The sequence below is a fragment of the Glycine soja genome, chromosome 9, assembly GCF_004193775.1.
Source record: "Glycine soja cultivar W05 chromosome 9, ASM419377v2, whole genome shotgun sequence".
NCBI classification, from domain to species: Eukaryota; Viridiplantae; Streptophyta; class Magnoliopsida; order Fabales; family Fabaceae; genus Glycine; species Glycine soja.
The window spans coordinates 42,384,045-42,396,539 of record NC_041010.1 but is presented as its reverse complement, the minus strand read 5'-3'; the positions used below and the strand labels follow the sequence as shown (position 1 = coordinate 42,396,539).

The 12,495-nt window shown below is 34.9% G+C and overlaps 2 protein-coding genes across 4 annotated transcripts; one reads left to right on the top strand and one right to left on the bottom strand.

Annotated features, from left to right (window-relative positions):
- Nucleotides 1-1,100: 1,100 nt before the first annotated feature.
- Nucleotides 1,101-5,977, top strand: LOC114424972 (alkylated DNA repair protein ALKBH8 homolog). Of its 3 annotated transcripts, none has more exons than XM_028391678.1 (8): nt 1,101-1,218; nt 1,370-1,688; nt 2,724-2,825; nt 2,966-3,052; nt 3,291-3,416; nt 3,602-3,892; nt 4,442-4,507; nt 5,339-5,977. In XM_028391678.1, exons 1-8 carry the CDS (start codon nt 1,124-1,126, stop codon nt 5,393-5,395), a joined length of 1,143 nt encoding a protein of 380 aa, XP_028247479.1. In that variant the 5' UTR covers nt 1,101-1,123; the 3' UTR covers nt 5,396-5,977. The 3 variants fall into 3 exon arrangements, with proteins under 3 accessions (XP_028247479.1, XP_028247481.1, XP_028247480.1); XM_028391679.1 differs by having other exon boundaries at nt 1,152-1,260; XM_028391680.1 differs by lacking the exon at nt 3,291-3,416.
- A 327-nt stretch (nt 5,978-6,304) lies between these two features.
- On the bottom strand, nt 6,305-12,265 carry LOC114424971 (beta-amylase 8-like). The gene is made up of 10 exons (XM_028391677.1): nt 11,728-12,265; nt 11,095-11,319; nt 10,495-10,575; nt 10,123-10,326; nt 9,393-9,587; nt 8,966-9,130; nt 8,590-8,850; nt 7,660-7,872; nt 7,263-7,479; nt 6,305-6,912 (listed from the first exon to the last, which is right to left on the bottom strand). Exons 1-10 carry the CDS (start codon nt 12,109-12,111, stop codon nt 6,893-6,895), a joined length of 1,965 nt encoding a protein of 654 aa, XP_028247478.1. The 5' UTR covers nt 12,112-12,265; the 3' UTR covers nt 6,305-6,892.
- Nucleotides 12,266-12,495: the final 230 nt, after the last annotated feature.

Here is a 12,495-nt window from a genome sequence, read left to right as displayed (position 1 = left end):
GAGGTGATTGAAGAAGTGCATGAAAAAGAGATTAAGTACTTTCACTACTAAAAAAATGATATTAGAAAAGGAGAAAATCTCTCCCTAAATTGCTAAAAAAACAGTCACGTAACATATTTGTGACGAGTTAAAATTCAATATTAATAGGGCCATCGCAAATATTTATTGAGGGAAAATTGATGTCGTCACAAATTTGCGATAGAACAATTCCTTAACATCGTCGACACAAATTGCAAGATTAAAATTGATTTTAAAACTATAGATACATCACAAATAGTGAGGAATACAATTCATCATTGTTAGTGATGGATATAATACCTGGCTAATAGAGAATGAATTGTTATTCGCATTCTTAGTGATGAAATATATCACTGTCAAACCGATATGGAAATATATATATATATATATATATATATATATATATATATTATATCACAAGTTCTGATGAATTTTTGAGAGAATTATGATAAGTCACTATTAGTGGTAAAATAATTTCTCTCTAATAGAGAAGGATCTTGTATTTGTCACTAACACTCATGAAAAAAATACCAGAGGGAATCAAATCCCTCTCTTTTCATGACAAAATTAATATACCTATATATATACCACAACTTTAAATATTTATCCAATTTTGTACGAAAAATATATTCCAAATTTTAGTAAATGTAACTTTTAAATAATTTTTTTTATTTTGTAATATCAATCATTCAAAAATAATAATCCCAATACCAAGTTCAATTTTCATCTACGAATAATAAGCATTCAATAACTAAAGACCATATTTCATATACTAATTCAACAATATTTACGAAGTTCAACATAGTAATTCAAGTCAACAAAATACCAAAGTTCAACATAATAATCATTAATCAAAGTTAAAAAAATACAAAAGTTTAACATCATATACCAATTTCAACATAGTAATCAAAGTTAGCAACATATAAATTTTGAAGTTTCTTTTTTTTTGAGATTTTTTTTAAAGTTTCTAAAAAGATGTTTTTTGTATTAAAAAATTAAAAAAGGTCTGTACGAATAGCAAAAAGGGTTTGCAAATAGCATCTCCCAACATACAATTTTTTCGACCCAACACAGATCCTTTGATTTGGTCTAGTCTAGGTTGTCTATGAATTGTGATAACTGCATTCTATTACTACCCACAGTATTTCATATTGTTGAGTCTGATTGTGTAGCACAAACACCAATAACGCTTGGAGATCGGTAAAACAAAATTGAAACTTTATTCTTCCCTCAACAGTGGAAGTGCGAATTCACATTATTTCATTATAGTTTTCGCTGATCCTCAACTGGATCGAACCAAAACATGAAACTTCGATGACCCTAATGAAATTTGTCTCATTTATTTATGCAGCTTCGTTGGGGGCATTGAGATGGGTTTGCCACGGTTTGGGCGTCCTAAGAATGACGGTGAATTGAGTTCGAACCTTTTCGTGGCCAATTGTGGGTCCGCAGTGGGGCTCTCTGACGATGACATTGCATCTGTGTTCTGCAAATTTGGAGAGCTGAAGGGAGTTTATGCAGCAGATGAGAGTGGGACACGTGTCATTGTAGCTTATGTTGAAGAGGGTTCTGCACAAGCTGCCTTAAAGGCATTACATGGACAATCATGTCCTGAACTTGGAGGTCGATCTTTGCATATCCGTTACTCTGTGCTTCAGCCAACTCCACAGGTGCTGCCACACATTTTACTAAATTGGTTTGTGTCTATGTTTGGGGCTGGCTAATTGTATGTGCATACCTCTAGTTACATTACATTTAGGGGATTCCGGGAATTAGGTTGGAAAATTTAGTTGCCCATGTTTGGTATCAATTTTAAAAAAATAACATTCCTGGGAAGGAATGTTTTTTAATCCGTTTCTCACGAATACTTTCCCACGGGAGGGGTGGGAATCTTACTTTCCGGAGTAATTTTTCATTTTACTTTATTAAATTATTTAATGTAGTAAAAATAATACATAACTCTTTTGATTCCTAGGAAACTTATCTTAAGATTCCAATAGTCAACTAAACAATTTTTATTTATTCACAGGAAACATGATTTCCATGATTCATGATTTCTAGGCATGAAAAAACTTTTACCCTACCAAATGTCCCCTTAATGTAATGTAACTAAAGCATTCTCTTTTATTAGAATATTTTGTCTACTTTGCTTATTTTAGAATAAATAATACATGCACTATCATTCAATCACTATCACAAACCGACATGTATGGTAAATTTGATGACTTTTATAATAACTGCTTGAAAAACAATATTAATAGTGATTTCTTATTGATTGACAATGTAAAAACTTTACACTAATTGTGCATGTCACCCCTTATTTTATGTATTATTCTTAGAGTTTAATTTTGACACAGTATTAGTGTAAAGGTTTTTAGACTGTCGCCTAATTAAAAATCATCTTAACCTTTAAAGTGATTATTACAATATTTTTAATTATATTGCAATCCATGTTTGGATGATAATGTACAAAACTTTAAACTGTTGTGTATTCCGATTAAATTCTTATTCTTATGCTTTGACACTTCAGTATTTGGAAAATTATACTAACTTCCCCTACTTCCATGTACAGACCGTACCCTTAAGTTTCTTAAAATTAGTTAAAATTACAAAGTAAGGAAGGTGGTATAATTTTCTAAACAAGAAATGGTGGTTCATGGAATTATCCCGTACGCTAGTACTTATGAGTCTATATGTCTGTTCAGGATCAAGCTAGTGACTTGGTTCCTGTATCTATCACAGCATCAGATGTGAGCATTCCAGGCCTTTTCCTAGTGCATGACTTCATTAGTGCTAAAGAAGAAGAGGTTATGAATCTTTTCCTTTTGTATCACTGCTACATTGTTTAGCTTACCGTGTTTTCATTTTTCTTGCACTTGTGTTTCAAATCATTTTTTACTTATGTTGTTGCTTCATGCCTAAATTTTGGCCTTTTCTGTCTTCTCAGGAGTTGCTTCAAGCTGTTGACTGTAGGCCTTGGAACAGTCTTTCAAAAAGAAGGGTTCAACACTATGGTTATGAGTTTCGTTATGATGTGAGTTTCAAGGATTGTTTGGGTTTTTCTCATTATATGGTGTGCCTAAATTAGTGGAGATCCAACCTTTTTCCAATTTCCAGCCAAATAAATAATTATTTTTATGAAATTGATTGTCCTATTCCAAACTAGTCGGAAATGTGTTATATTATAATTATAATATAACAAATAGGTTGCTGACTATCGTGAGAAGATTGATTAATCTAGACTCTCCTTTCTACTTTATTTGGCTTCACAGATTAGGAATGTTAATACCAGACATTGCTTAGGTGAACTTCCATCATTTGTTTCTCCAATACTTGACAGAATCTCATCATGTCCAACTTTCGAGAATGTTAAAAATATAGTTTTGGACCAACTTACGGTATGCAAACTTACTACTGTACTCCACAATTTTTTAATCCAATGATAAAATGCTATTATTGTAAAAGTTAATTCATGAGGAAAAAGATTAGTTATTGTATATTAGTAATAAATGAACACTGTTTGATACTTTTAGATGTAAGCATTGTTTATGATGTTCAAAGTTTAAATGTTACTATGTTACAGGTAAATGAGTACCCACCTGGAGTGGGTTTGTCCCCCCATATAGACACTCACTCTGCATTTGAAGATTTAATTTTCAGCCTTTCATTATCAGGGCCTTGTATAATGGAGTTCAGACGATATGAAAATGGTGATTGGCTTCCCAGAGTTGCCTCAAGTGCTGTTGCAAAAATAGAAAATCCAGAAGACCAATCAAATTTTATAAGAAGGGCTATCTATCTTCCCCCTCGATCTTTGCTTCTCTTGTCTGGAGAAGCACGTTATGCATGGCATCATTACATTCCACACCACAAGGTGTGATGTTTTGGAAATGATTATGCTTTGCCACCTTTTGGATGTTGAAAGAAATTGTTACATTTCAGAATCCTGTTTTGCTTTCATGGTCTGGAAGTGATTTGTGGTCATTTAAATGGAAAAATCATGAATAGCATATCTTAAAAGGCATGAGAGTGGAAAAGCAAAACAATCATTTTTTGGTTCATGAGCAAGCCAAAAGTTTCCTCAAATTTTATATATATAATTTGCAAAACAGACCATTTTCCAAAAGATCCTTGTTTGAGAATTTCTATGTTTAAGATATTAAGTTCATATGTATTTGACTTGTTAGAAGACAATCTGTATTTCATTATGCTGCATTGCTGCTTCACATTAAGATGTTTTGTAGCTCTCTCACATGTTCTGTAATAGGGCAACTTTTCTGTCCTAATTTCTAGCATTTTTTCCAAGTATGGTGTATTCTGTTGTTGGCAGAAAACCTAAGTTGATCCTCCCTGCTTTAATTGCATTTAATTGTGTTTTGATAGTGTATATTTTTGCAACTAAATATATTTTCTCCCCCGACAGATAGACAAAGTGAATGGCAAAGTCATCAGAAGGGCTTCAAGAAGGGTATCTTTTACATTTCGAAAGGTGTGTGGATGTTATGGTCTTTTTTCTGCTCTTCCTCTAAACACCATATTAAACCCCTTAGTAATTTTTATTGTGAGTGATTCAGTATCTAGTTGTTCAGCACAAGAGGAAAATAAAAATTGCCATTGGTAATGGAATTATTTCGGTAGCTACGACACCTGCTCTTGAAATCCTTCTGTTGTTAGGGCTTTTCATAGTTTATATGATCGGTTGATATAGTCTATAATTTTCCTGTACAATATTCCTTTAAATACAATAATTAGCATATTTGAAAAAGAAAATGCTTTAGAAACACTTGGAACAATTTGTATTCCCACAGTTTAGTGTATGTCTTGAACCAAACTATCCTAAAATAAAAGCTTTAATTGTTAGATGAAAGCACCTGAATGGTTTTATAAGTCTAACATGCCCTCTTCACATACGAGCCATTTGTGCTTGAAGCTTAAACAAGACCCACTTACTTTAAGATGAATTTCAACATATTAGAACAGGGGTGATAATAATCAAAATCTAAACCACACTTATAATTGTGACAGGGATACTACTTTGAGAGAGAGAAAAGAGAAGCATATGCTGACAATTGTGTTTCAATTGCAGTACAGACTTGATATTTTTATAATGTAAAATCAAATACAAGGATACATTTTCCTATTACTATGTTTACATGATGCAATCAATCTAGATTTCTCCTTACTAATATACATTTGACATTGTTGAAATCCTAAGAAATATGTCTCTGCCTGCAACTTCTCAGTTATAATAAACTAATTGTTTGTTCCAAGATTTTTCTTTCCTGTCTGCATGTTAAAATTAACTTTTTGTGTATACCAGGTTAGAGAAGGTTTGTGCAAATGTGAATTTCCTCAGTATTGCGATTCTCGAAGATAAGGTTTCACCGAGGTGGCAAGAAGGTTTACAATGTAATGCATCAAATATTTCTCATTGAGATATTCTGCATTTGTTTGTTGTTCCTTTATAGACCACCAGTTCTCTGCCACCACAGCTTCATTCAGTAATCTTTATCATCAATCGATGTGAATACACTTAACATGGTAGAACTCTGACAACCGCCTTGGCTTGTGGCTTCAGGCTTCAAATCATGTTATCCTCTTGCCTCCAATTTCAACTTCCAAGACGCAACATTTCTATTTCTACAAGCCCGTAATTGGATTTTTGTTTCCCTCTGATTAGTGTGGAGTTCTGCATGAAATATATGCTATAACTGTTAACTTGTGGAATAGGGATCAAGAGCGATATGTGGTTGACTGCTGAGGATAAAAACTTCTCTATAGCTTATACCCATCCATTTAAATATTCTCAATCCGATAGGCATCGTCTCATTTGTACCGGTACACTCAGTTGTTTATGTAAAATTTCTTTGTGATGAATTGGTTTTACTCGAACAAACATTAAAGAATAACAATGAAGGTAATAAATAACAAGATGGGAAGATATAGAGACTTGAGCTAATTTTGCGCAGATAAAGATCAATTGTCATTTCTTATTTCGCTGTTTTTTTTTTTTGTTGTTGTTGGAGTCATGTTTGTTGCATAATTATGCAGATATTCCTCACCCAAGTATTCCTATCATTTTTCAGTTGTAGCCTCACGTGGCTTCACTAGTATATTGACTTTTAAGGATCAGATTTATAGCTTACTTGCTTAGATTACATATTTATGTCAATTTTGTCATTGAATCTTCTTACATTTATCTTGCGAGCAATTATACTGACTTAATTTGCCATAACAAAGTTTTGAAAATAAAATTTATATATGGAAGTAAATGAAAGAATCTCAATGGAATTCAAATAGTACCACTGGTATTAAAGTTGTGTTAAATTCAGTATCAAACTTTAGCAAAGCTGCTGCCCTTGTTTGAAAATATCTTAACCTTGCCTTTCCTATGGCATTGTTAGCTGAGAGTTAACTGCTTGTAATTTAAGCTTTGCACTCTCCATGCTTGGAGGACCAGACGTATACTTTCATCGCCTTAGTGATTCAGTTCAGTGGCTGAATAGATTTTGAACCACCCAAACAAACACATTTAGAATAACAAAGTCTAGACAAACTAGAGACATATATTTGCTTTTTATTATTGCCAACAAATTTCTTCATGAAATTTGGCCATCCATAATCACATTTCATAACTGCCAGTTTTATCGGTTAGATAGATCAGAAGTTGGAATGCCGTAGAACTTAGACTGGCATTACCAAGCTTGCAAAAAGCACTGATCTAATATGGTACGGTGCTGCTTGGGGGCTGGCCACCTCTTGAAGGCTGTCAATATTATATATAGATGATATTGTTACAAATGGCATTGTACTGCCACAAGGTCATTACGCCCCCATGAAATGGCCTACAGTTAAAACGTGAATTTTGCCGCCATTATAGATCTGTCATCTCACCTGCAAGAATAGCTAGCTATAGTAAACATTAGACGGAAAAATATTTGCTGAAGGATAAATAATAAAACTTGATAACAACGATTTTGAAATTATGAAGCCCGCTTGAAAAGACATTCAGTTTCATTATAGTGAAAGAAACTTAATCAATGCTTCAGGCATAATTTGTATCAAACTTGGAAATTCTCTGACTATACAGAATACCCTGAAAGTGATAGTTGGGCATTTCCATGTAAACAAGAGGAAAAAAAATAATTGGGGCAATGACATTGGAGAATACCATGCTTTGTGCAAACAACCACATAAAAAGAATATTTCCCACATAGATTAGAGTAAATTCTAAGGAACCTTACCATGCATGCATTTGACAAAGAAATCCAGTTCGGACCAGCAAACATTTGTCTGCAGCAAAGATGGTTGCTGATAAACAAAGAATGAGAAGTGTCGGCGATCGGGGTCATTTCTGGGCTTCGCAATCTCAACCAATTTCTTGTACCCTTCTCTATCATAGCAAAGGAGTGCATTCTCTCCAGCAGCCATCAACCCGCGATCCCAAGCTGAGTTTAGCACCTGAGAAAACATATAACATACAATCATCATCATTGATCCAAACATCCTCGGTCCAAGTTGGCCGAAATAAGTTATGCAAACTCTTTAATAAGCATCACTACTGCCTTCATGTAAGTAACTACAGAACTTGTCAGAAGAATCATTCTCATGAAGGTTAAGAACGTAGGAAAACAAAATTACCTGCCAACTCAAACCCTCTGGATCAATCAATGATTCATTAGCTTCCTGGCTGGAAAGATGAAATCCTAAGCAGACAAATTTCATGGTGACAGCATGTTTTCTCAGAACCTCAAACACAGGAGAATATCCATCCTGATTTGTTGGATTGTGATATCCTGCTGTCAACTCTGCAGCATGACTAGGAGTCTTATACCACCAGTATACAGCGGGAACCTACATGATATCGTTGTCTAAGATATTTATTCATTAATTTAAAGAAAATGATATAATATCAGTTGGTATACTTGTACTTTTGAGGGCAGCATATGATTTTTTCAGGAGATGTAATGGCCATGTTTCATAAGGTCAAATACCTGCTAAATGTTAGTTTTTTTTAAATCTGTTGTCATTTTAAATCTGAGATTAAGTTTCCTTTGCGATATTCATATTATCTTATTTCCCAGTTGATTTCATCACAAGGATTCACTCTGTTCCTCTTTTGGTTTTGCTATTTCCCTTTTTTAACCAAAATTTTTATTTATACACCCACATTATAATTTTCAAAGATAAGGAATTATGCACCATGAGAAGTTTCTCTCTTTAAATTAAAATGTGTAGTAAATGCAATCCCAGTTTTTAAGGGGATACCAAACTGACCCTGAATACACTCAATGCTGGCAGTAACTAACATCATCCAAATTTAGTCATACAACCTAGACAAAACTAAACTAAACTAGCGTACCTCATTGCCCAGAGGCTCTTCGCTATGCGAAGGTATGAGGGAGGGATATTGTACGCAACCTTACCCTTGCATATGCAAAGAGGCTGTTTCCGGATTCGAACCCATGACCAACAAGTCACCAAGGCACAACTTTACCGCTGCACCAGGGCTCGCCCTCAACCTAGACAAAACTACTCTGGAAAAAAAAACTGATATACCAGGAAGACTACCTTGACAGTTATCTTTGTTTCCTCGAAAGCAAGTGTTGCAAGAGACAAAACATTATCTGCATGGTCTATTAATGTCTGGGAGTACCAATGTAAGAAGAAGCGTCCATAATAGTTGTCATAATCACCTCGCTCACAAAAGAATCCAGTTTCATGTGGCATAGAATTGTAATGTCCAGCATTATCAGGTCCTCTAGCCCAGAAAGAGTGACCACGTAATTTGGCTGCTCTGCGCAGACTATGCTGCAGGTATTTATCATAGCACTGCCCATAGAAGATGAGACAAAAAACAGGACTACTTTATAATATGATAGCATATACACTATTTATGTTACAGAGGAATGCAACAACTTTGCAACAGGGCCACAATATGAGGTACCTGAAACTCACCGATACCAGGATACCTCCATCCCATTCTTTCTGAGAAAGAAGGATATTTTAGCTCTCCAGATGCTCCAAGTCCAACCTCCACAGCAGAAATCAAACCTTCTGCAAACAGGTCATCAAACTCTGTCCGAAAGCTTCTCATCATATCAAAATAGACCTGCATATTTTTTGAGAAGGCTAATCAGTAACAAACACACAGCAAATGAAAACGCATCTAGATTTCAATTGAGGAATACTTCAAAGAATATAATCTATGTTCACATAGAATTGCACACATACTAGAAAGAAATGTTCTTTTTTTAAGGTGAAATGCACAACTATACTGGAAATTAGCATGTAAATGTAACTAACAGAAATTTGACAATAAAGTGAATATCAAATCTTTGAATCTAGGAGTGTTGCATTCAATATTTTCATACCTCAATTCCAGTTCTGCCTTTGAGAACTCGTTCTTTGTCAATCCCCCAAGAAAGGCATTCAGTATTCCTCCGTCCTTCACGATCTGTGAAGAATATATCTTGGTTGTCTTTTCCAATATCCAAAACCCATTGTGGGAGGGAAATTAATGCATCACTAGAATCATTCCCTCCACATTCATGAAATGCCATAACAACCTTCAGAATTTGAAACAAAAATCAAGAAAGGTTCTACAACAACTTCAAAGATGCTTCCCAATTCCCATAACAAAAATACACATCCAATTAGAGAAACCTCTGACCTATTTTGAAATAATATGGTATTTCAAATAGCATGCAAGCGAGGGAACAGTTTTATGTATTGAATTGAACTGCTGAAGAAACGGACTTTTAAGAAATAATACTACTCAAATCATCTGCTAGTTATTATGTCAAAGTTTCCATATCAGAAATAGATGTCATAGAGTTGAGTTGACAACATCTACTCATTATGAAATACTTTGTTCCATATTATGCCCTTCATGTTTTTTACTTGTTTCAAGAATTTAATAAGCAGGACTTCTATCAATAATTCAAACCAAAATATGCACCTCTAAATGACTTGGGGCCCTATTACTGAAATCCCAGACATGCGCCACATAGTACACATAGAAAAAACATACTTGAGTTTGATAATTCTTTTTTAAAGGAGATCAATGCATGTATAGGATTATATGAGCAATTAAAATTATACCTGTAACTTCAGTTTGAATTCTCTAATAATGTTAAAAAGCTCCCTATAACCAGACCACACATATTTCTGTGAGCTCCAGCCTTCAACAATGCCCCACCAACAATCCACAACAACACCATCTACATTTAAAGACTTGATATGGATGAGCTCCTGCTTTATGCCTTCAGGATCAATCAACTGGCAAAATTTGTTAATAATACCAGCCTGCAATAAAAGACTAATTTTTGAAACCTTATAATGAAATACTAGGAAAACAAAGTACTAAAAGGACACACAAAATAAAGTTGTAAATGTATAATTTGTTGTATAGAACTACAAATCAAACAGGATCAATGCTAGTTATTCAGCAAGAAGCAAATAGAAGACACTTACTGGAAGCTTTACATAAACAGGAACATATGGTGTGCCAGTAAAGTTATTTTCATGCACCCCAGAATGAATATCTTGCATAAGCTGCATCAATAAATTACACTATCAGCTGGTCCTGGATCACATATTCTCATATATAAGGCTCCATATAATGGATATTGATGCATAAGTTAAAAGCACTTAATTAATACAGAGAATGATTTAGTTTCAATCCCAAAACTATCTAGCTTACCACCAACCAACACAAAGCCATTGAGGAAGTGAGATTTGCAAGATTAGCATCAGTTAAGTAAGTTCAGGTGCAATATTTTTTTTTCTATATTGTTCTATATCAGCATTGTCATCGTCAATTTTTTTCTTATGAAGAATTATAGTGAATTTTAATTATCTTGATATTCAGGTTGTCCCTTATGGTTGTGAGTTTCACACACCAACATATCTAGCAATAATACTTCCAAATCAAGGGGAATATATTTTAAATATTAAGTGTATTTGTTAATAACACACTCCATGACTTCTTTCATTTGTTAAAACCATATCTCATGTATATTGGAATCAACATCAAATATGGTACAAGTCCACTAGAATTAATCACTAAATCACCTGATCAGCCTCCAAGCAGTCAACTGTATTGATGGGGCTAGCATTTGTATATTTCTCAGTCTTCGAGTCCCTTTCTGCAATTACAACAGAATCAATGGATGCAGGCGACAAGCATTCATCAATTCTAAGCACAGATGTCTGATTCTCAATCGTTTCCTTAACAGAGCAATTCCTTAAAGAACCACCAGAGAGTTGACTTTCAACTGATCTAGCCGCAAATGACCCCTGCATCATAACTCATTACATTACACAAAGGTGTAAAAAAACAAAACTTAAAATCAACATAACAAATCATTTTCTCATTACATCTCAGGTTTAATAGGTACGCACTGTAAATGTAAAATGTTTTCCCTATCAACCAATAAAAAAGCATCCTTAGTATGATTTTTAAAGTCTTGTGATTGAATGAAAGTGTAAAGAAACCTTTACATTGTCAATGTGTCTATTATTTATTCTTTCAATTTTCTTTTAATCAATCCGAGTAAGTAAATTCAATCGCATTGCCACAATTGGCTACATCTCAACTTCCAAAGCTTATAAACTATCAACAAATTGGAGTATTCTATAACAAGCAACTATAATCATTTGTTAATTAAAGCTCAAACACGAAATTTTGAGAGAATTGAAAAGAACCATGTGAGAAGGAGGGGGGCACTGGCGGTAGGTGGTGCCGTCGGCGTCGACGACCCAGCCAGCCTCACGCGCGAGCGCGGCGAGTACGTCGTTCATGTCGGCACGCGCTGGCAGGGGGAAATTACCGTACTGGCGGAGTCCGGCGAGCATGCGGCTGGTGATGGCTCGGCGGTGTCGCTCGCGGAGCTTGGTGCGCTCCTTCTCCTTCTCCCTCTCCTTCTTCCCCTTGCCGGCGGAATTGGTGGTGGCCGCCGCCGCTGCCGCCGCGAAACCCCGAGGACGGCGGGGCTGAGGGTGGGGTTGGGGGTGAGCTAAGTAATCGGAGCTGTGGTCGCTCTGAGGGTCGAGATCTTGGGTTGAAGCGTCGTCGTTTACGCTCTTCATCTTCACAATTCAATTTTCACGGTTCTCACTCAACTTCTTCTTCTCGCTTCTTCATACACTAATTCTCTGACGACTAAAACTCAAAGCCGTTTCCTGATTGTTTGTTTTCTGGCCCAACGTAAACAACACCACCTGCTTAGTGCTTCTTGGGCCTTTATTAAAAAAACTTTTTAAATAATTGCTGTACTCCAGGGTTGGATATATGCTATAACAAACCACCTGTATTCACGTTGGAAACATATAATGTTATACTAACATGTATCATGTATGTGTATCTTATTTGTATATAGTGAATCAACATTCTTGTTTTATTTTCTATGATTCTAATTTCATTTCAATTTTCTTGTACTAAACTAAGAAAGTCAAGATTGTTCGATTAAATAA

What these genes read in the sequence shown, in the direction of transcription:
- LOC114424971 (XM_028391677.1), bottom strand. Translation starts at nt 12,111, where the DNA reads ATGAAGAGCGTAAACGACGACGCTTCAACCCAAGATCTCGACCCTCAG. An exon ending in AATTCAAACTGAAGTTACAG is followed by an intron (nt 9,588 to 10,122) that starts GTATAATTTTAA and finishes CAAATTCTGAAG; the next exon opens with GTTGTTATGGCATTTCATGA. An exon ending in AAGGCAGAACTGGAATTGAG is followed by an intron (nt 9,131 to 9,392) that starts GTATGAAAATAT and finishes AAAAATATGCAG; the next exon opens with GTCTATTTTGATATGATGAG.
- LOC114424972 (XM_028391678.1), top strand. Translation starts at nt 1,124, where the DNA reads ATGAATTGTGATAACTGCATTCTATTACTACCCACAGTATTTCATATT. An exon ending in ATTACATTCCACACCACAAG is followed by an intron (nt 3,893 to 4,441) that starts GTGTGATGTTTT and finishes CTCCCCCGACAG; the next exon opens with ATAGACAAAGTGAATGGCAA. An exon ending in TATCTTTTACATTTCGAAAG is followed by an intron (nt 4,508 to 5,338) that starts GTGTGTGGATGT and finishes TGTGTATACCAG; the next exon opens with GTTAGAGAAGGTTTGTGCAA.